The sequence below is a fragment of the Gouania willdenowi genome, chromosome 6 (assembly GCF_900634775.1).
Source record: "Gouania willdenowi chromosome 6, fGouWil2.1, whole genome shotgun sequence".
Lineage (NCBI taxonomy): Eukaryota > Metazoa > Chordata > Actinopteri > Blenniiformes > Gobiesocidae > Gouania > Gouania willdenowi.
Window position 1 is genome coordinate 53,593,394 of NC_041049.1, and position 24,002 is coordinate 53,617,395.

General features: G+C 38.4%; 2 protein-coding genes across 3 annotated transcripts; both read left to right on the forward strand.

Moving 5' to 3' along the window:
- The first annotated feature begins 2,583 nt into the window (after positions 1-2,583).
- On the forward strand, positions 2,584-7,489 carry LOC114464856 (cytochrome P450 2F2-like). The gene is made up of 11 exons (XM_028449482.1): positions 2,584-2,745; positions 4,445-4,607; positions 4,778-4,930; positions 5,031-5,191; positions 5,918-5,986; positions 6,068-6,172; positions 6,247-6,382; positions 6,731-6,816; positions 6,917-7,018; positions 7,085-7,226; positions 7,302-7,489. The coding sequence occupies exons 1-11, from the start codon at positions 2,584-2,586 to the stop codon at positions 7,487-7,489; spliced, it is 1,467 nt and encodes a 488-aa protein (XP_028305283.1).
- Positions 7,490-8,859: 1,370 nt separating this feature from the next.
- On the forward strand, positions 8,860-21,404 carry LOC114464855 (cytochrome P450 2D3-like). 2 transcript variants are annotated; one of them, XM_028449480.1, is made up of 11 exons: positions 8,860-9,041; positions 10,900-11,062; positions 12,498-12,650; positions 12,737-12,897; positions 12,979-13,047; positions 17,305-17,409; positions 17,548-17,683; positions 19,496-19,581; positions 20,363-20,464; positions 20,561-20,702; positions 20,794-21,404. In XM_028449480.1, exons 1-11 carry the CDS (start codon positions 8,880-8,882, stop codon positions 20,979-20,981), a joined length of 1,467 nt encoding a protein of 488 aa, XP_028305281.1. In that variant the 5' UTR covers positions 8,860-8,879; the 3' UTR covers positions 20,982-21,404. The 2 variants fall into 2 exon arrangements, with proteins under 2 accessions (XP_028305281.1, XP_028305282.1); XM_028449481.1 differs by lacking the exon at positions 20,794-21,404 and having other exon boundaries at positions 20,363-20,475; positions 20,561-20,660.
- Positions 21,405-24,002: the final 2,598 nt, after the last annotated feature.

The following is a 24,002-nucleotide window of genomic DNA, read 5'->3' on the forward strand; positions in this document are numbered from 1 at the left end:
ATTCGAACAGTCAATGTCTTTCCTTCACCTTTAGGTGCTAGAGCTTTACATTGGTCACATTTACATGGGAGCTTTAATTCCTCTTTAAAACAGACTAAAAGTTCATTCCTCTCTAAACTGACCTTATAAACACTTATTTCCTGAAGTTAATTAAATTCCGAATTAAACAAATCCGAATTAGGTGGTTGCTTTATTCTGATTTTAATTCTGAATTAGATCATTCCTCTTTCTTGTAAACACTTAATTCCCCTTTAAATTAAATCCGGTCATTACGCGCATGAGCAATTTACCGCGATGACAACAAAATCCAGGATGGCCGCCCGGACTCAAGCCGAGACTATTTAATAAGAGCCTTAGAATACATGGATATCATGAAAAGAGTAAATGAATGGAAGCATAAACATGCAAACTTTCAGACAGACACACAAACTTTTTAAACACACACAAACCTCGGTAAATGCGGTAAACGGAACAGGCTTCACCGGACGGCTGGCACTAGAATCCAAAAGTGGACTAAATGCATCATTGTACTGCATTCACAGACTGTAATATCACCAAGTTTATCATTGTACCGGTTGTTAGAGCTACTATCTTTACCAGAAAGCAACTATTTATTCATGGTGATTGTTTTCCAGAGATTTACTGTGCTTTATTTACTGGTGATTAGCTCCTATCTTCTTTTCGCTCCGCAGTCCAAACTGAAACCGTATGTTTTTGTCCAACTGCTGCTTCAAAACTACAATCAAAATAAAAGTAAAAACAGTTTCTTCTGTGTTATAGCCAACAATAAAAGGTTTGTTGTGTGTTTTTCCTGATAGACGTGATATGTCACATTCTCCCCCTGTCCAATCAGACCCTTCTCAACCCCCAGACCTAAAGTGGAATTGAATCAAGCCAAATTAACCGGTTTTGCATGTAAACCTCAATTCGGTAATTGCTATTTCCATGTAAACATGAAGCAGAACACTTAAAATTCAAATGATTTAATTTGGAATAACTACTGTAATTACGAATTAAAAAAACATCATGTAACCATGGCCAATGATGTGTTACTTGTGCCTGCAGGTTAATGGAGTTTGCATTATTACCTCCGCCGTGGAGGTAGTATTTTCACCAGTGTTTATTTTTTTGTCTTTCAGCAGGATTGCGTTAAAAGTACTTAACAGATTTTGACAAGACTTTAACTAAAAATCGACTTTATGGCATGGAAAATTCCATTAACTTTCAGAGGGGATCAAGATCAATATACTGATTCTGGATTAGCTTAAAAAATTGATGTTGCCCATCGATGGTGAAATTTAAAACATATATTTGTGTTCGTAATTGACCGATTGTTCTGAACTTTGTACAAGTTATGTTGGGTTGCGTCCTCATTTACCCCGCAGAGTTTCATCCATATCAGATCCGGATTGCGCAGTTTATTGTCATTCTTCCAAAAAAAAGGGTTCCCATACATTTGGAGCTATCCATCCATCCATTATCTGACCCTTATGTCGGGGTTGCAGGAGTCTGCTGGCACCTAGCTCCAGCTTTCAATGGGCGTCATGCGGGGATACACCCAGGACAGGGCGCCAGCATTTGGATCTCCAGTATAATTAATAATGGGTATAAACATTTCTTCAAAGCCTTTAAAGTGTAATTGATCTTTGTACCATGTTTAATATCACTGATTCAGATAATTACGATTATCTGGCAAAGAAAAGACTGTAGTAGATGTTTCAGCATTAAACCATAACCTGTGCTCACAGTGCTGATTGTCTCTTTCCGTCGGAGTGACCTTAAAGCTCTGTGTAAAACTGTGAGAGACCAGCAGATTTATAGTGAAAACAACCAAATTTGTCCCCACAAAAACCCACTACAGCAACAGTGTTGTTTTGTTCTGTGTACATAAGGAAAATCAGGAATATGTGTATTTATATATATATAATAATTATTTTTTCCTGCAGTCTGTGCCTTCTCCTCGCCCTCCGCTCTCTTTTCTGTTTCAGTGTTCCTGATCGATGGCTCACGGCACAACTGATCTGGGACACTTGGATGGGCTAATCAATGGTTCGCGGCACAACTAGTCTAGGACACTTGGATGGACTATCCTTCTATCCTATTCTGTTTGTCCCTCTGTTCACTAACCCCAACCAGTCAAAGCGGATGGCTGGTTTCGCTGGAGATTTCTTCCTATAAAAATAGAGGGAGTTTTTTCTTCCCACTGTCGCTAAATGATTGCTCATGTGGATCTTGTTTGGTTCTTTCTTCTTTTTTACTATGGACTTTATATTTTGTTCAGCGCTTTGAGATGACTTTGTTGTATGTTGCGCTATATAAATAAAGTTGAATTGAATTGAATTGAAAATCAGGTCTGGGAAAATACTTGAGGAAAGTATTTTACCAACATACCAATGAATGCACACAAATGCAATGGTTGCCTATTTCTTTCTTTCTCCCTCTTTTGTTTGAGTCTCTCCCTCAACTTTCACCCAAAGTCCCAAAGTCTACAGCAGAGAGAGGCAGGGCTAAAAGCTGTATAGCTCTCATATACATTCTGAGTTGCACCTCAAGCCTGTTCATTCCACCTCAGCTTGTGCAAGCATGTTTTTTTCAATTCTGCTCTTTTGGATCTGCATCTGTTTTATCATTATTCAACTCAAACCTAAAAGGCCAAAGAACTTCCCGCCGGGACCCCCAACTTTTCCCATTCTGGGCAATCTTCTGAACTTGAGCCTAGAGAATCCATTGGGCGAATTTGAGAGGGTAAAGACAATTCTCTGATGATATAAGTGTATAATTGCCTTTATGTTGCATAATTGCTTGGTTTGTTAAATAATGTGATTGTTGAAACAGGTGTATGCTTATGGAACCTATATTGCTAAAGATATTTGCTCAGCTATTCAAATCATTGAAATCGGGTGTTCCTATCACTTAAATGGCCACAGATTTGTAAAATGAAGTGCCTATCCATGCAGGCAAATTCTACAAGCTCTCAGGAGCTCAGTGAATTCCAGTATGGTACAGTGATAGGATGCCACTTGTGCAATGAGTCATCTGTGAAATTTCCTCACTACCAAATATTCCACAATCAACTGTGAGTAGTACTTTAACAAAGTGGAAGCGATTGGAATCAAATCAATTCAGTTCCAGAGTGGTAGACAAACAACAATCATTCAGCGGATGCTGAGACGCAAAGTGTGCAGAGGTTACCAACTTTCTGCAGAGTCAATAGCTACATACCTCAAAACTTCATGTGATTTTCAGATTATTTCAAGAACTGTAGAGAGCTTCATAGAAAGGGTTGGTTCCGGTGGTGTAAAGCGCTGAACTCAAGAACAGTGGAGACAGGTTGTCTAACTTCACAAATCATAATTCTCTGTCTAGCAATGTGATGGAGACGTCAGAGTTTGGCAGTTGCCAGAAGAACGGTACTTTGATGGCATTGTACCAAGTGTTTAGTTTGGTGGAGGCAGATTATGGTGTGGGGTTATTTTTTTGGGAGGTGGGCTCAGGTCCTTAGTTCTAAAAAAAGACATTTTAGACAAATTCATGTTCCCAGCTGTTCTGTACAGAGTCCTGAACATAAGCTGATGAAACACCTTTGGGAGAAATTTAAGTGTAGACTGCAAGCCAGGCCCTCTTGTCAAAAATTCCCATAAACACACTCCTGAACTTTTTGAAAAGAAGAGTTGAAGCTACTAACTGCAAAAGTTGGACCAACATCATATTAAATCCCATGGTTCAAGAATCAGAGGTCACTTAAGTTCAAAGGCATGTAAAGGCCGACAAAAAAAACATTTTGGTAATAAAGAGTACTTTGCATCTGATGACATAATGCCTTTCTTTAAGGTTTACTTTGTAATTCAGCCAGCCAATGAGGCCCATTGTATACCTTGAACCATTAAATGTAATTATTGACAGACTGTTCCATGCGTTTGCTGGGATCTACAAATAGGTTGTCTGTGGTATCAAACATCCGGTACAAAGTCCGACACGTTTTGCGTACCATAAATCAACCGATATGTTTTTTATTCCTGTTAAGCAACTTCTTTGAAACCTTTTTTTACTCTTTATTCTATCGATAGTAAAATCTAATGTTCCTGCTTCTGTCAGACAATTTCTAATTAAATGTGTAATTAAATACAGAATACAGATTTTCAAAGGAGTTTAAACTTGACTTCATCCACCAGATAATTACCTACCTGACGTTTAGTTATAAATGCCGCATAGTTTTTGTTTTACATTTCAAAATGAAGCCAATTTAGCACCAAAAACACAAATTCATCATTCATTTTAGAAGTTACTCAATAATTAAATATTCAAAAACTTATATGTGTATGTTGTTCTGTTCTGCTTTTTGTGACATTAAACCTGGTTAAACCTGATTTCACTCATTTTACTTTTAACCAAATATATCCATTGTGGGTAACACTGACACCAATGTTGTCTGGTTCTTTTCCAGCTAAGGAAGTTGTATGGGAATGTCTACAGTCTTTACCTTGGTCCCAATCCTGCCGTAATTATCAATGGGTTGAATGCCATAAAGGAAGCTATTGTCACCAAGGGCCATGATTTTGCTGGACGACCCCAAGACCTGCTTGTAAATCATGTCTCAGATAGAAAAGGTAAAAAAAAAAAAAACATGTTATCCTAGCACAAAGAACACAGGACATATCTTAATGGAACAGTTCAGAAAAAGTCTACAAATGTTTTGTATGGAAAAAGAAAGAATGGCTTTTTGGCGAGCTTTTATGCACAGCTCTTGCAGTTGATTTGCTCATTATACCCATTGTAGGTGTGATCCTGGCTGATTATGGACAAAGTTGGAAGGAACATCGGCGCTTTGCTCTGATGACATTGAGGAACTTTGGTATGGGGAAGAACTCAATGGAAAACAGAATTCATGGAGAGATCAATTTCATCATCAAAAGCCTGGAAGGGAGCATTGGTATGTTCTCTTGGGGTTTGCATCAGTAGATCGAGAACAGTTGTAATGGGTCTGATTTGTTCCTTTGCATTTCATCACAGCAGTTTTCTGTCTTTTGCAGGGGACACACTCAGTCCTCAAGTCATGTTTCACAATGCATCCTCCAACATCATCTGCCAGGTTCTTTTTGGCACACGCTTTGATTATGACGATACGTTCATCAAGACTATGGTTCATTGCTTCACAGAGAATGCTAAGTTAGCCAACGGGCCATGGTCTATGGTGAGTCAAAACATCCGTCTGTTTAAAAGTAAAGCTGTGTTCACACCGGATGTGTCACAAAATGTCAGTTTGTCCAGATTCACGCTCCCGATTGCACGCATATCCGCACGTCCGCATATTCGCAAGAGTTGAAAATATTGAACTTATGCAAATGTTTTGCATGACGAAAGCCAATCAGAGTTTTTGTTGACAATGACATCAGGCCGTTAACACAGACACCGGTCTGTTCACCCATTCAACCATGGAGTAGAAGGTGTGTGTGACCACCTGTAGCTGTATGACATGGCCTTTATAACCGGGACCGGACTTGGAAGGATTTAGCGAGGAGGTAAATCAGCGAGGAAGTGGTAGGAGTAGGTAAAAGTTCTCTTTGTAGTCTTCATCTTTGAAAGTCCTGGTGGTTTATGAGAGGAGAAAAAGGAGTGCAGCTCCTCGCTTCAGCAGGTAGTGAAACTCATCAAGTTGGATGTGTTGCTGGTGGGCGGTGCTTTGCTTCAGACGCGCATATGAAGCAAATGGGGACATTTTTTGATCCTGCGAACCCGATGCGTCCGGTGACGCTGAAGATGCATTCGGTGCGAACGCAGCATAAAGGGGTTTGCAAAAATAACTGCAGCTCCTAGAGGTCAATTTTTACTTATCATTAATCAGGGGCACAACCTGTAGATAAGTACTTAAAGCAGGCGATGCTTGCTGAGAGACGGAGTCTATCATTTTTCTCTACAGCTGTATGATTCTCTGCCAATAATCCGCAGTCTGCCGCTACCCTTCAAAAAGGCTTTTAAGAATGCTGAGGTAACATCAACACATACTGTGACTTTTAGGACAGCTCATACTACATATTACTAACCCCTATGAATGTTTGGTTTTAAAAAGATTGTTCAGGCTCTCGTACATTCAATATTGGCTGAACACAAAGAAACCAGAGTCCCAGGAGAGCCTCGAGACTTCCTGGATTGTTACCTGGATGAAATGGATAAGGTGTGTGTGTTACATATTTATATAAAGAGTTTTTTCAATTTAAATTACTTTAATTAGATCTCTCAAACTTTTAGAGAAAAGATGACTCAAACTTTTCAGAAGACCAACTCATTATGTACAGCCTGGACCTACACTTTGCTGGGACAGACACGACGTCCAACACTTTGCTCACTGGATTTTTCTACCTGATGAATTACCCAGAAATACAAGGTACCACTTAAACTTACTTTAGAGAATAAACTAAGGACTAATATGTATATTGTGAACATATTACAATTACATTACAATGCTATTGTCATTAGTTTATAAGATGTATTTGGTGTCTAAAAAGGTAAATGGGTACGAGTCAAATCTGTATTCATCTTGACTTTTATGTCATTTATTTTATTTTCATAATTCAAAATAAAGAACTCATTCAAATTAAAACTGAAAATGGTAAAACACCCTACAATGCATGTTAATCAATGAAAAACATTATTTTGCTCCCTCTCTAATGTTGATTCACTAAATACTTTACAATCTGAATGACTGTGTTTATGTATCAATTTGTCCTGTTAGAAAGATGTCAGCAGGAGATCGACAAAGTGCTTGAGGGGAAGGAATTTGTCTGTTTTGAGGACAGACACAACATGCCGTACATGCAGGTCACTGTTCAAGTGTATAGTAGCCAATTGTTTTTCACAACATTAACTCCTGGAGAGACTCTTTTCATTTAGTCAAAGAGTTACCTCTGTTCTCCAACAGGCTGTGATCCATGAGGTGCAGAGGATTGCCAACACTGTTCCTCTCAGTGTCTTCCACTGCACAATCAAAGACACTGAAATCATGGGATATTCAATTCCTAAAGTAAGAGACAAGTTAGAGAGATTTTGAATGGATCATTGATAACTACTGTTCATATATCATCTTCAGGGGACAATGATCATCGAGAACTTGACCTCGCTGCTAAAGGAGGAAGGACAGTGGAAGTTCCCTAAAGAATTTAACCCTGAGAACTTCCTTAACGAGCAGGGAGAGTTCGTCAAACCAGAGGCTTTTATGCCTTTCTCTGCAGGTATGAAAATTCTAAGAATGCACCAAAGGTCTTTTTCAAACATCCCAAAACTTGACCCTTTTAACAACAATCCAGGTCCTCGCATGTGTCTGGGAGAAGGTCTGGCTCGTATGGAGCTCCTCCTCATCATGGTGACCCTGCTGAGGAAGTTCAAGTTCATCTGGCCTGAGGATGCAGGAGAGCCGGACTATACCCCTGTTTACGGTGTCACGTTAACTCCCAAACCTTATCGCATAAAGGTTGAACTCAGGTCAACAGAGTAGGGTTGTGTGCCAACTAGTAGTGGAGGTTTGTGGTTGAGGAGCTAATATTGCCAAAAGATTACATTACAGGCTAATAAACATGTACATTATACGTCTCAATACAATGCACTATTAGAAATGTATAGAAATTACATTAACCCTTTTTTTTTTTTTTTTTTTAAATCTTATTATATTCATCAGACACCTCTTTGTGGAGCTTGCATGTTATATGAGTCCAAATTGTGCACAGGAGTGAGGGAATATGTAAATATATAATTGTTTGTCATTCTGTGTTGGTCCCTAGAGACATTGTCAGTGATTGTCAGTGACTGACACAGCTTATTACACATCCCAGCTGCACACTGTTTCCTGAGGTCTTTCGTAGCCTATAAAATAGTTACTATTTCAGGTGGAAACTATTAGCTTCTGATGTGCACTGTTGTGTACTTGATAAACAAAATAAATACAAATGTGAATATAAAATGGTTTTTGTTTTAAATGATCCTCTTTCTTTGAAGCACTGTTCAGGGAAAAATCAAAATCTTGAGCTTTAACAGTAAAACTGCCTATTTTTCCCACTGCTGGTCTATTCAAATATCATTATATTTATTGCTAAAATAATGAGCTATGTTCTAGTTTGTTAACACTCAGGCAGAATGGTTTAAAAGCACATTCATACTTGGCATTAAAGAAAGTTAGCAGTAAAAAACAAGCTTTGACTATAAATGTAATGAATGGTTTGATGGTTTGCCAGCACTCACAAAAAGCATAAAACCTTTAAATTATAGTTAAATGCAATTATTTTGTTTATCATTTATTTATAAAGAATAACGTTTGAAGAAAGCCATTCTTGATATATTAAATATTAAACCCCATATATATATATATATATACTGTATATATCAGATTATAATCAGATTTTCCTCAGTATTTTTGTAACATTTAGATGACAATGCAATGCAATATGCTATGGTGTGATGAAGGTCTGCGGTCTCTGTCATTTATTATAATTACCTGCAGGTTGGATTGGACTCTCCTGTGGCCTGGTTTTTGCCCATGGGCCACATGTTTGACACCTTTGTATTGGAAGATCTGTGCTTTCAAAGTCCCTTACATAATCATCTTATTGTGGTCTAAAAAATAGACCTTATAACTACTTTGCTTTCATGACTAAATGTTCCACTGTGATATAAAGACACATGAACACAATGAAAGATAAAATTGTGGCAGTGAATGCAATGAAATAAGGACGTAGGAAAGAAAGAACTTAAAAAAAAAAGGAGTTGGCTTAATTATTGGCGGCCTGATGAATAAAAAAAAGTTCAACATGAGGAGGTTGGGCCTGTAGCTCAAAAACCTTTATTATCAGCTCAACCAAGAAACCTCTTCATCGCCACACACGGGAATCAACATGTTCATCTCAATAGTCCTTTTGTGCATTTGCATTTGCTTCCTCTTTGTTAAACTTCAACCTCAGAGAGTGAATAATTTTCCGCCGGGACCCCCTGCTCTACCTATACTGGGGAACCTTCTGCAGCTGAGCCTGAGCAATCCTTTGAAAGACTTTGAGCGGGTGAGAAAAACCTTTTAATCAATGATGGTTTATTACTTTCTGAGGTGTAAAGAAGAAGCTTTTTCTGACAAAATAGCTAAAACAATGCTTTGTTATGTATGTTGTTTTGTGCAGTTATTTCCTGCATACTCAACACTAAACAACATGCAGGTTGGCTTTTGTAAATAGGAGTTTCAGCAATGATTAGCCTAATGTGCTGGGTCATTGATATGTAGGTGAAAGTATGTTGTCCTCATTTGCTTTATTTACACTTTTACATTCTACATTTTTTAAAATAAATAAATAAATAAATAAAAAGCTCGACCTGTTCATGACTCTTTCCAATGATAAGGAAAATATTGGCTATGAGCTGTGCAAATTCATATAAAAATAAATAAAAATCTTGCACCGTAAGCCGTAATAATCTTTAACCTGGTTGCGCAATCTGCTCCAGTACTTTGAGTGCATATGTGAGATTTCAGTACATCATGATTGATAAGTAAGTTGTTTACGAGGACTTAAAACAAGATTTCTTCTATGCTCCACATTCATTGAACAAACAAGTGTATTTGAACTCAAAATGTTTATTCCACAACTTTCCACGATTATAGAATTTAAATTTTATGTGCCAACTGTTTTTAAATTTAGTTTGGATTCTCATGTTTTCTCTTTTTTTTTTTTTTTTATCATTTTAAAGTTGTCCTTTTTACTACTTATTATATATTTTTGAAATAATGAAGCTCTTGTTGAGAAGCTGTCGCATCACCAGCTGGTGGGTCTCGTTCTCACCTGTTATTCTTTCTGTCTCTCGTCCCCTCAGCTTTTTTCTATCCATGTTTGATTTGCCACGCCATGCTACCCGATTTTACTGTTGTAGCACAAAATAGTGCAGCTTGTCATAATAGGCTTTTTCTTCCCGACACAGTCGGTAAAATCAAAGGTACACATACATATCATAAAGTTATTTTGAATATTTGTCAGCTGGTGTGAACTCAATCATCTGAGTCTAAACACTAGTAAGACAAAGGAGATGGTGATCAACTACCGGAGAAGGAGAAGTCTCCACCACACACACCGGTGAACATTCAGGGCTCGGACATTGAGCAGGTGGACAGCTTTAAGAACCTGGGTGTTCACCTCAACAATAAACTGGACTGGTCTCACCACACCGTCACCGTGTACAGGAAGGGCCAGAGTCGCCTCCACATCCTGAGGAGACTGAGGTCGTTTGGGGTCAGTAGACCCTTCCTTCGGACATTCTATGATTTTGTGGTAGTTTCTATATCCACTACGCTGTGGTCTGCTGGGCAGCAAGCAGTGCTGACCGGGACAGGAAGAGACTAACAACCTGATCAGGAGGGCCAGTGAATGTCCTGGGCTGCTCACTGGACCCACTGGAGGAGGTGGGTGAGAGGAGGATGGTAGCAAAGCTGACATCCATCATGGATGACACCTCTCACCCCCAGCATCAGACTGTGGAGGGTCTGAGCAGCTCCTTCAATGGTAGACAGAAACACTGAGAAGGACTGAGCGCTACCGCAGGTCATTCATTCCCACCACTGTACAACTGTACAATATACAGTCTGAGGCATTGTACTGTCTGCAAAAATGTATATCTATCTCCTTGCCCCTTGCCCCTGCCTATATTTTTTTCAATTTATTTTTTCTATTTATTTTTCTATCTATGTACAGCTTCTATTATTGTATTGTTTATTTTATTTTATCTACATTGCACTATTTTTTGGGTGTCTTTCAGGTTTTTCTGTGTGTTGCCTTCTGTTGTTTTTTTTATTGCACTTCTTATTGAGTTGACATGTCAGTAAACTCTACTCAGTATTTTGAAGATTAACCAACTGTATTTTCTTGTTGTGTATTTCAGATGAAAAATCATTATGGAGACGTCTACAGTATTTTCATTGGTCACAGACCTGCAGTGATCCTTAATGGACTGAAGGCCATAAAGGAGGCTATAATTACCAAGGGTAGTGATTATGCTGGAAGACCTCAAGACCTCTTTGTTAATGCTATCTTTCAAGGAAAAGGTACCAGATGAAATGAAAACATTGAGCCAAAAGCTTTTAATATTGTACAAATATTCACATTTCATAATAATTATTATTATAATTATAATTAATATACTTCTTGTGCTACATTTGTTCCTTCCCTTGTCAGGTTGTTTTCAGTCTCTCAGGGCTACACTAAAATCGTCAAGGGAGATATCGTGCATCTATCCAAATCCCAATCAATCTTAATGATCTTTTTTTTTTTTATAAATGATGACAAAGATGTTGTAGGCAAAATCCGCGAAGTAGTCTCTTTTTTTTTTTTTTAACAATTATTATACACTAGTACAGTGCCCGTCGGAAGTATGTATTCATGTGGGAGCATAAGGGGTATATTTGCGGGTGCAATTTTCCTGGTTTAATTCTATAGGACATGTGCATGACTTCATCATCACTTTTATATTTTTTTGTATGGTGTATTTTTCTGAAACGTATGTTTTTTGGAGTCATGTGTATTTGTGTATCTTTCTGTTGTCTTTTTGTGCAAAAATGTTTGCTGTTTTTTATTTTAATTTTGTTTGTAATGTATGTTTTTTTGGAGTCGTGTATTTTTGTATAACTATTGTTTTTGTTTCTATTGTAGTGTGATTCAAGAGTAATTTTGTGTATTTTTTGTATAAATATTTAGTTTGTGTATTTTGAGCCATTTTCATATTTTTGTTGTCTTTTTCTGTAAATGTATGTTTTTTTTAAGTCGAGTACAGTGCCCGTCGGAAGTATGTATTCATATAGTGGGAGCTTATTATGGGCATAATAATAACATACATACGTAGAAGGACTTGAGTAAACCTCTGCAGACACCAAACAACCTCAGTCTTCTCAGGAAAAACATGCTGCTCTGACTTTTCTTGTGTTGTGAGTCCAGTCCAGTTTATTGATAATGTAGACCCCAAAGATAAATGTATGACTCCTCAATCTCCAGATGGTAACAGGATGAGGCTGTTTCTCATTCCTCCTGTAGTCCATAACCACCTCCATAGTAATACGTTACCTTTAGCATTTTTTTTATGATTGCCCTACACAACAAAGTTCTCCACCAGCTCTCTGTATTCCTCCTCGTCATCATTGCTGATCCATCAGACAACAGAAGAGTTATCGAAAAACCTTTGGGGCGGAAAGATCCAGAGTTGGAACTTAAGTCTAATGTGAATTGTGTAAAGAGGACAGGGGGCAGAACAGTACCTTGAGGAACTCTGATGCTGCTTGATACAGTATCAGATACAGAGCCATCAGCAGCCATTCACTTTTTTGTCTTCTATGCTGCTTGTTTAGAACCTTTCTACAATACTCATTGAATTAAAAAAAAATAAAATAAAAAATTCATGTTACTTTTTGGGCTACACATTTTTTAACCACATGTTCAAATATGTACAAATTATTGTTTTCTAATACTTTTTGTTTCCTCTTGTTGTAGGAGTGATATTAGCAGATTATGGTACCAACTGGAAGGAGCATCGCCGCTTTGCTCTGATAACCTTAAGAAACTTTGGAATGGGCAAAAAGTCAATGGAGGACAGAATTCATGAAGAGATTCAATACATCCTTAAAACCCTGGAAAACAGCATTGGTAATTCACTCTAGAGTTCATCCAAATCAAGCCAATGATACTGTTGTTTTAACACATTAGTTTGTCATTCTGATCTTCCTCTACAGGCACAACAATAAGTCCCCAAACACTGTTTCATAATGCAACCTCCAACATCATATCCCAGGTTCTGTTTAATACACGCTTCGAGTACAACGACGATATCATCACAGTTATAATTCGATGCATTACTGAGATAACCAAGTATGCCAATGGTGCCTGGGCTACGGTAAGTCTGATTAGAGCAATAAAAAAAAGTTATGTTCAAATATGGAATAATGTACAAAACCATTTTTTATTTCCTTTACAGCTCTACGATTACCTGCCCATGATTCAGAACCTGCCTCTTCCTTTCAGAGAAGCCTTCAAAAGCCATAAGGTCAATCTCTTTAAGTATTAATGCTGTCAGCAAACATAACAGTTTCTAAATGCAATTTCCACACATATTGTCTGTATCAAAACAGACCATAATGTTACAATTAATAAGTAGTGTTAGTTTTACCAGGGAGAAAGCGACTGTCAGTGATCAAAGAAGTTAGACAACAATGGTTAACATTTTATAATGTAGCAATAAAAAGAATATCCTAATTTAAAATGTCTTTTTAAAAAAAAACTTTTAAAATGTGTCCCCACACAGTGTCTAAAAGGGGCTAGAACTTTTTAAAAAGGTTGAATGAATTGATTAAAAAGGCGGTTGCGTGGTCCTTTGCCTTGTTCAGTTGATCTTCTCGAGCTGTTCAAAATCGAACTGGTATGACACACCTGTCAACAGACGAGAAGCTGTGGCAGCACCTCACTACAGTGGAGATGGCGCTTGACGCTCCCGTTGCCAAGCAAACAGAGTGTCACAAAATCACTGTCGGCTACTCACACCAGAGGCAGAGCTTCCCACTCTGCCTCCTCTCCCACGATCGCGGTGCTTCCAGCGTTTGTCCCTCCTGTGTCCGTGTTCTAGCTTCTATGCTGTTGGCGTCTGCGCTTCATTGTCCGTGTTTCCACATCCTCTTACTGGCACTCTCTCCTACTGGCATTCTTTCCTACCAGCACTCTCTTCCTCTTCCGTGCTGAGGAGTGTCCTTTGTTTCAGGTGCCTTCTTTCTTAGATTGCAGACTGGTTACCAGAGTCTCTAATCGACGGTCCGATTGGCTGTGCAGGGTGTCACTAACGGGGCTTGTGCAGCCCAGATGTAATTTAATTACTAATCACTGCTAATGGGAAGTGCATAACAATAATAAAAATCAATAACACAAAAGTCACACATGCAGGAATTCAGCACACAAATAAATCACAGCAAAAATCATGCAAAATACTAAAATCCAATCACATGTCTAAATCACAATTCAGCACACTAATAAAATAAAATAAAATAAATAGCACTTCCACCTGTTACGGTGAAATTTACGGTTGCCTCGTCTTTGACTTGAAAACACACTCTGCGGTGATAAATGATGAAGACCAGACAGGAGAGATGATGAAGTAATAAAAAAATGATTTAATCTAAACTAAATAAAAAGGTACAAAGCGGGATAGACAAAGAAGTGGTCTCCTCTGGCCAGAGGAGAGGCGCGAAGAAGAAGGGACCAAAAGTTCCTTTCACACACATTTATACCCCACTGTCCCACCTCTCCCCTTCCACAGACAACAAAGAAGAGACCAGGGGGGGAAGGTCAGACTGCCGGAGGTGACACCTTCGATGTCGGGGTGAAAGTTAGATGTGTGTGTGTGTGGGTGTGTGAGTGAGTGTGTATGTATGTGTGTATGTGTATATGATGTACAGTATGTGTGTATATATGTGATGTCTGGGGTGTGTTTGGACGTGCTCTGGCCTTGGAGATTAAACTGAGGCCAACTGACATTCCTTTAGAGAAGCTGTATTATGGGAGTATGGGGCCACTGACTTTGCAGGAAGAGGAAAAGACATCAGACAGGCGTGGAAAGTTACAAATTGGGGTATTAAGTTGAATGAGATCAAAAAGCAAATATATGAGTATACATAACTAATCAATTTTGCCACCACACACCTTAAAACATCAACTTTATTAAATATAAAATAAAATGACGACTTTATACTGAAGTAGAAGCGAATTTAAAAAAACTTGTTTTCAATTTTGCCACCCCACTTATTTGGAATACTATCTAATCTTTTATGTTCAGTTTTATTCAACTTTATTTGTGTAGTGCAATTTACAACAAAGTCATCTCAATGCACTTATCAAAATATAAAATTCATAATAAGAAAGAAAAAACCCAACAAGATCCACATGAACAAGCATTTAGCGACAGTGGGGAGAAAAAACTCCTTAATAACAGAAACAAATCTCAAGCAGAACCAGGTTCAGAGGTGGCAGCCATCTGCCTCAACCAGTTGGGGTTAGTGGACAGAAGAACCAACAGAACAGGACAGAGAGATAGAACATCAGAGTGCCTCAGACTAGTTGAGCCGTGAACCACAGATCAGGAACTGCCATCATCAGCTTCACAACACCTGAAACAGAGAAGAGAGAGAAGGGCGAGGAGAAGGCACTGACGGCAGAAAAACATGAGCATTATCAAGTCAGCCTGCCTTGGCCTTGGCCCTCACTCCCAGTGGCCTAGTCAGCACTTATTGTAAAGGTGACGAATCTCTTCCCAAACTAACAGCGACTCCAAGGTCTGTAAATGCGACCGTTCACAGATGCGCCCGTGTCTGCTCTAGTGGTTAGGTTGATTGATTGATGATTCATTCCTGTTCATGCGGACTGTAAATCATAACCAGCTATATCAGAATTTGAATCTCTTTCCGTTTATTGAACCAGTAAATGCGACCGTATACAGACGAGCCCATGTCCGCTTGTTTGTTGCAGATAGTATTCTGGCTGCAGCATTTTGAATTAACTGGAGACTTTTAAGTAAGTTATTGGGACATCCTGAAAGTAGAGAGTTACAATAATCTAGTCTAGATATAACAAATGCATGGATTCATTTTTCAACATCACTCTGGGCCAAGATATAGAGATATTACAGAGGTGGAAGAAAGCTGTCCTTAAGATCTGCTTAATATGAGAATTAAAGGACAAGTCAGTGTCAGTATCATAGATAACGCCTAAGTTTTTAACTGTGGTGCTGGGTGACAGAGTAATGTCATCCAGACACACTATTTGCTCTGATAATTTATTTCTGAGATGCTTTGGACCAAATAAAATCACTTTGGTTTTATCCTGGTTAAGAAGGAGAAAGGTACAGCTCATCCAGGATGTGATGTCTTTAAGATAAGCCTGGGGTGTTTGATCTATATGATACCTCTGATATCATATGGATCAGAGGTAAGCAGTGATGAAACTAAATCTTTAAATCTAGCTCCAGCTTTTTCAAACAGTAATCTCCTATAGTGTACTCTTCGCTCAGAATTTAAGCAGGCTGATATTCTGAATTCAAAGGATAACAGGAAGTGATCCTAAAGAATAGGATTTTGAGGATATATTGTCAGGTGGTCAGTATCTAACCATATGCTAGAACAAGGTCCAGGGCATGATTAAGATAATTAGTTGGTTTGTGTAAAGCTGATTTAATCTAACAGTGAGGTAAATAATTGATTTAGGTTGTTGTTTTCATCATCAACATGAATATTAGAGTCACCTACTATGATAGCTTTATCAGTGCTCAGCACCACATCAGTGAGAGAGTCAGAGAATTCAGAGAGAAACTCCGAATAAGGACCAGGAGGACGGTAAACTATTACCAGTAAAGTGGGTTTTTCTATCTTGTTTTTGGTATTACAAATTTCAAGAGAGAGGCTTTCGATTTAATTTTGGTTAAGTTTGGTTTTTGGGGTAACTGATAAGCTTGAGTGAAAAACTGCTGCCACTCCTCCTCCCCGACCACTCTCACAGGGAATATGGTGATTACCATAATTGGGAGTCCTGGCTTCAATAAGAGCAATAAAATTTTAATTTTTGAGCCAAGTCTCCGTGTATTGCAAGTTGTTCTGTACAGCTCAGCACAATGTGTATGGGGTACAATTGCTCTATATTTAGAGTTATAGAAGCTTATCTATGGAAGTGTTAGTTGTAACTGCCGGTTTATTCTCAGCTAGTCATGCACGTGTGGAGTTGTGAATCACAGAGTGTAGATTTTATTTTAGCATTTGTATTCATGTAAATTGGGGTGGACACCATCTTTTTTGAATAGATCAGCACATTTCCAAGAGGTCGAAGTTATCAAAAAATGTGAAATCATGAAGTTGTGCCTCTGTAGTAGGCAACTAAATCGTTCTATACCCCTATTTAATGTAGGAAGAGGGTCAGAAATGAATATTGATTTCCCACATGCCTTTAGAAGAAGAGAAGGTTAAACTCGTTTATGGTCCGTGTCGATTCACTTCTGGTGTTATTGTTTGTCCCTACATGTAACACTATTTTAGTGACAGTTGCTGGCAGCATGGGTAGCATTTGATTAAGTTCGTCTGGTGGTGCTATTAAACTTTTAAACCAATTGCAGACCTTTCCTAGAAAACAGAATGCTGATATTTCTGGATTACAAAGCTGATTGCTTAATTTTGTCTATTAATAAGGTGAATGTGTTCAGGTGAGCTATGATTGAGATGTGACTGTGAGCATGTGTATTTTATGTGATTTATTTTGCATGTGTATTTTAAAGATGGTTCAGACCTTCATAAGTAGCATGGTGACTGAACACATGAGGAACAGAATACCTGGAGAGCCAAAAGACTTGCTGGACTGCTATCTGGATGAACTTGAACAGGTGGGAGGGTGTGCAGTTTGCTCATAACATGTCCAAAAATCTAATTTTACCACTTCTTACAGAAAATATAACCTAAAATTTAGAAAATGTTTTGCATAATATTTGTACTTGTGTTGTTGTGTATCACTATTTTTTTAGAGAGGGGCTGACTCTTCTTTTTCACACGAACGACTCATTGGGTTTGCTATCGATCTTTATGGTGCTGGAACTGATACAACCTCTAATACACTTCTCACAGGATTTCTTTACCTGATGTGTTACCCAGACATTCAAGGTAATGAAAAATCCCGAATATTTTATAAATTATAGTGATAGCACATATCAGTGCAATCTGGGCCTGGCATTTGATTAGTTTCAAAAGCTACTGCTTGGTGGTTGGGGTTATTGAGGGTCTCTTTTAAGGGAACTTACTGTTTATGAAGAGAGAGGAAAAAATGCAACAAAAGAAACCAACTTCATCTAAAGAACAACAAAAGCACTCAGGGGCGAATACACTAAAGATGTAGGAGTATTAAAATGTGTGCAAACGTCACTCCATGCACTAATAAGGGGTACAAACCACAGGGAATTAGGACTACCTATGTTCTGTGAGTTTACCCACGATCCATTTAGCACATTTCCCTGTGATTAATATGTAAAGTAGGCAGATCTTATAAGGGAAGCAAAAAAAATGGGAGGAGGACATGCAAATAAATTAATGCAGTGGGCGCAATACAATTCATCAAACATGGAACTGTTTGCGGTGATTGTTTTAGCACCGGAAAATAGTACGACTGAAAGGCAGGTGCAAACACACACACAGAGATCAGCGGCAGTAAATGTTGATAGAAAACACAGCAGAGATGGAAAGAAAGACTCCAGTTAACCTTTCCAGTATCAAAATATTATGTAAATAAAACAATTGTCAATATTAACAGCCATTGTTGAATAAGAAAATGCAGAGTAAAGACAAGTGTGTGTCTGGACAACCGAGGCGGCGCGCCTGGAGTCTGGTGTGGCTGAGGTGCAGAGGATGCTGTGCACAGAGCTCCATGAATGTCGCTCCGGATCCACCACTCCAATGAGCTCCTGTGCCTTTCCCTCCATGTTTTGACCGTAAAACTCAGACATGCTGGATGATGCTCAGTAGATCATCTTCAAATGGTGCTGATTGACTGATTGACAGACTCTGTTGCTGCATTAACTCCGATCAATTATCAACAGATCAACAGGACAGTTTCTGTCCATATCTGCCTGTTTTTTTATGGACTGATAAAAGCAAAGTTACAGGACCTGACAGAACAGCCACATTAAATTAGGAGGGACAAATACCATTAGGTTTTAAAGGGCCTATATCATGCTAAATCAACTTTTTTGAGCTTTTAACCTTGTTACAATGTTAATTCCTTATCAAAAACAGGTGGTGCTGTAGAACCAGTGAAACATCAACATTAAGCTCCAAAACTTGTTCTGAATACTATATCCACAATACCTGCCGTATCATCTCCAAAATCAAACTTTTTCTTGGTTTTGTCATTGTCTATCAGCTCACCAAATTTATTTTAAATCCCTTTAGAACTTTTTGAAATATCCTGCTAAAAAACTTCCACATTAACAGACAAATATACGGATGGATAGACAAACAAAAGCCAGTGAAAATATTACCTCTCCTTGGTAGTGGTAACAACAACAAACAACATCTACTTGATCGAGGACTTTATATAAATAGCGCTTTCATTTGCACCAAAGTACTATTTACACACCAAGGGGACCAAATGCCAGGGTTTAGCGCAGGGGTCACCAACATGGTGCCCGTGGGCCCCAGGTAGCCCACATGGATGATGTGAGGTGTCCTCAGGAGCTCTAGTCACCAATTTACTTTTCAGTATTTAAACTCACAAAGATAAATAAAGATGACAGATGTAATTAATACTTTGTAGAATTGAATACTGCTGAAAAGGTTTTTATATTAAATTAACTATCTTTAAATGTTTATTTTCACTGAAACATTGGGGACAATGTTTAAGTGTTGCAGAGATTTGGTATTTGGTCAGTGGTATGTTATATATGATTTTAAATTTTCGTTTCACGATGTCTTTCTCTTTAGAACGATGCCAGCAGGAGATTGACACGATGCTTGACGGAAAGAGATGTGCAAGTTTTGAGGACAGACACAACATGCCTTATGTCCAGGTCATTACAGCTATTTTGACGTCTTGTTTTAGTTAAAGGTGCAGTCCGCGACTTTCAGATCCCTCTCTCCCCCTCCCTCCCCGCTGCTCTCTTGCAATGCCTTCAAACTTTCCAAAGTCCCTCCCTTAGATGAGCAAACACGCTAACAGTAATATAACATGCTCTGTTAAAAGCATGTTAGTGCAGCACTTCTCTCTCTCAATGTGCACACACCTCAGCAGCAGCAGCAGCAACACACTGTCACTTACAACAGTCACACGGAGGATGCTACGCGCACATGCACAACAGAGTTCTAGTGTAACAAGTACAAATCAAACAGAGTAAATCAAGCAGCAGTAGGTATCTTTCAAGCAGAAAAGTCGCCTATTCCATGTTCTACTCCTCCAGACCATACACTAAAAAAGATGGCGCTACAGCTGAGGGAAAGGGGCGGGGACTGTGAGCAACGGCCCATCAAACACAATCCTGGCTCTGATTGTTTCTTTTTTGCTCGGTCACAGTGCATTCTGGCAATCTGCCAAAGGCTGCAGGGGCAGCAGGGGGGACTAGATTAGTCTGTTTTTTTCACACAAACTACTAGTTTGATGATAGTGACAGCTTTAGCAAATATGTCAAAAAGTCACTTTTAAAAGAGTTGCAGACTGCACCTTTAAATAAGTGTTGCAATCTGAAAAGACACAACTTATACATAGTTTGTAAAAATAATGTTTCTTGAAACGTTTGTTGTTAGGCTTCAAAAGTACTTTCAAATCTGCTTGCAAACTGATTAATCTTTCCACAGGCTATGATCCATGAGGTGCAGAGGATAGCCAACATTGTTCCTCTCAGCATTTTCCACAGTACAAGAAAAGACACTGAGCTCATGGGTTATTCAATTCCCAGAGTGAGGAGAAAGTAAATTATCTCTTCAAAACAACAGTAGGAACACAATGAATGATCACCTCTGTGAATTCTGTGTTTTGGTTCATTTTGTCCTCAGGGAACAATGATCATTGAAAACTTGACCTCAGTTCTGAATGAGGAGGGAGAGTGGAAGTTTCCTCATGATTTCAACCCAGAAAATTTCCTTAATGAGCAGGGAGAGTTCGTCAAACCGGAAGCTTTCATGCCTTTCTCAGCAGGTAAGAGTTTGCTTGGGTGTTCATAATAGGCAGAATGGTAACTACAGATATGAACATTCACTGTAACATGACATTATATTCCACATCTCAGGTCCTCGCATGTGTCTCGGAGAAGGTCTGGCTCGTATGGAACTCTTTCTCATCATGGTAACCCTGCTGAGGAAATATAAGTTCATTTGGCCTGAAGATGCAGGAAAACCAGACTTGACTCTAGTTTATGGCATTACGATGACAACCCAGCCTTATCGAATGAGAGTCCAAGTCAGGGCGATACAGTGAAGTTGTGTGAACAGAGCAACAAAGTTGAATGCTGTACCTTGAGTTTCCTCATTTTGTGGCTTCACTTAATTATTTTGATTTGTATTAACTAGCTCAAGATCTATGCATGTACAAATAGAAAGGAACACTTTTTCTACTTTTCACAAATGAATTATAAAGTCAGAGTTCACTTTACAACAATGCAGAAGATTATTCTGATCAAATGCAAGGAATAGAAACACAGAATGACAGTTGCTGACATGACAAGAATGATTGGAAAAAGAAAAAAAAAAATCTGGGAGTTCTAAAGGATGCAATGATTACAATATGAACTACTCAAGCAGGCTTATTTTAAAAATGTGTTTAGCATATTACTTTACATACCCTATTTATTTCAAAGGTATTGTAAACACAGACACACTTAAAGTTTATTCTTGCTGCAGAGTAACAGACTTTTTCCTCATTTTTTTAGCATAAAATTCAACATTTGGGTAGAAACTGATTACTTTTGTCATGTACTTTTCAATATAAATGTTCTTGTTATTGAAAATAAAAAGAAAGTGTAACAGAGCAAATTGAAAGCAAAAATAGCCAAAACACTTCACTATTACGCTATGTGATGCCCTCATTTGCTCTTTTTAAAGAGTCAACATGAGGAGTGTTGTGTGCAAAATTGATTACACACAGAGGTGGCCAATTGTGAGCAGGTACTGATCATCATTTAATTATTCTAATTAATTGAATTAATATATGTTGATCAAAATTAAACAGTAGTTTAATTACTCCTTAAAGAGTAACTAGACCCTAAGGCTGACATGTGTCAAGGTTTGAAATTTAAAACGAGTTGTTGATTATGGTTGGTGCTGTTAGTATAGGCACCCATTTAACACTATAGAATCTCCAAAGAACAATGTATGCTATGCTAACTACCTACTCAATATTCATTGGCCTCCATTTCAGCCAATGGCAAAATGTAATTGTACTAACCAGGTTTCTTTATTGGTTTTCCTTTGTTATCAAAGGTTAAAAATTGGGTTTGGGGGGCATTAGCTGGGGGGGTGCTAATCCACCCTCCGACCACTGCCCCCCCCCCCCCAGCTAATGCCCCCCAAACTCACCCACGCCCACACATGGCAATATGTTCAAGTTCAATGCACATGCCAGATGTACACATTATATGAACTCTCAAGTCTAATGCACTCAAATAATCATGACTCTGATCATGGTGTGTGTGTGTGTGTGTGTGTGTGTGTGTGTGTGTGTGTGTGTGTGTGTGTGTGTGTGTGTGTGTGTGTGTGTGCGTGTGTGTGTGTGTGTGTGTGTGTGTGTGTGTGTGTTGGGGGAGGGGAGTGAACCTTATAACTATTACAAGTTAATACTGCACAGAGTGTTCGCTCTGTTATGAACTTTAATGGACACGCAATGGAGCCAATAGTGGTACAATCTATTAACGGTACTTACTGGGGATGTAAAGATTAATTGTATGGCAGTTAAAAATTGATTCATAGGTATCACGGTTCATAACGATACTCTGAAAATTGAATCGCAGTACTTTGTCTATCTATCTATTTATCCTTCTCTTGTTTAAACTATGTCACTCACATGTGACATGGGCGTCGGCGCCAGGCTTGGCTGGCCCAGCCCAGAGTCATAAAGAGAGAGAGTTGTGACAACTCCGTTCACTCCAATGGGCAATGGCGGCTCATGGAGCTTCACAATTGTTCCCAGAAGTGATCAGTTTACTATTGTAGCCAATGGAGCTAGAGCAGATTACACAGTTTGTGATGCACTTTTGAATTATTATTATTATTATCAGCGTATCTAACCCATTATTGTGTGCATTAAGGCATGTTAGTGTATAACTAGTACATTTTTATTTTTATTTTAAATTTTTTGCATTTTCATTATTATTATCATTTTTTTTTTTCATTGTGAGATACACTGCTGTTGTTTTCATGTTCAAAAGAAAAAGAAAACTAAATTCTCAATTCTTCTTTGAAAATTAAAGGATCATTAGCAGATACACAGATTGACTTTGGCTAATCATTTCTTTCTCCTCTCTGGTTCGGTTGGTAAGCCATACATTTTCACTCATTTTTCGGAACGAGTGGAGCATCCCCATACAGCACAGCAAACTACATGACAAGTTATTAATGTTTCTGGCTTTGTTAGACATTTATTTAATTAATTTATCTTGGTACATAAGTGCATGGTAAAAAAATCTAATGTTTATATATATATATGTATATATATATATATATATATATGTTTTCAATGTGTCCTGTCTGGATGTGGTGTTTTTTAAAGACCCCTTTTTTATAAAAGAAAATTAAAATCAAAAGCCTGACGGTCAAACATTTTGGACTTCCATTGTCGCAACTATCTATCTATACGGCTCTGGCCCAGCCTATATGCAGACACAGCGGCTGCTTTGGGCCCCCAACCTGGCAACCCCACTTGCATGTTACTGGTACTGCTGTGCATCAAAACTGCAGGGCGCATTTCCAGTAATCTATCCAGCCATGCATTTGTTTGTAATTACAAACTGGCAACCTAGAAAGTGACGTTGGACCTGACCTTGCCACGATTGGTCAGCTCATTGTAAGCAAGTTGCGTGGAAGAAAATGCCTGATACATACAACAGCACACATCATATCGAAGATAATTTATTCGTCCAGAAGCATAGGCGACGAGTGGAATCGTCTACTACTCATAAACATGTTCATAAATGATTCCTTACCCCTTTAGCACTGAAAGAATATCTATAATTTTACTTGAATATCTGTAAAAGTCATATTCTTCTGTTAGCTCTGTCTGCTAACTGACCACTAGGTTACCAGCGCCCTCTGCTGGTCGAAACAAATATCTGATGTAAATACAGTACACTGACTGTTTTTTGAAGTCCAATTGTTAAGGCATAAAATACATTTTCAGTTGCACTTTTAAAAATTCATAGGCAATTCACTGTTTCTGAAATTGCGTGTCCAGTGAAAACAAACTGCAAAGGTGCAAACATCAGGAGCGTGAATCAAAGCTGGATTA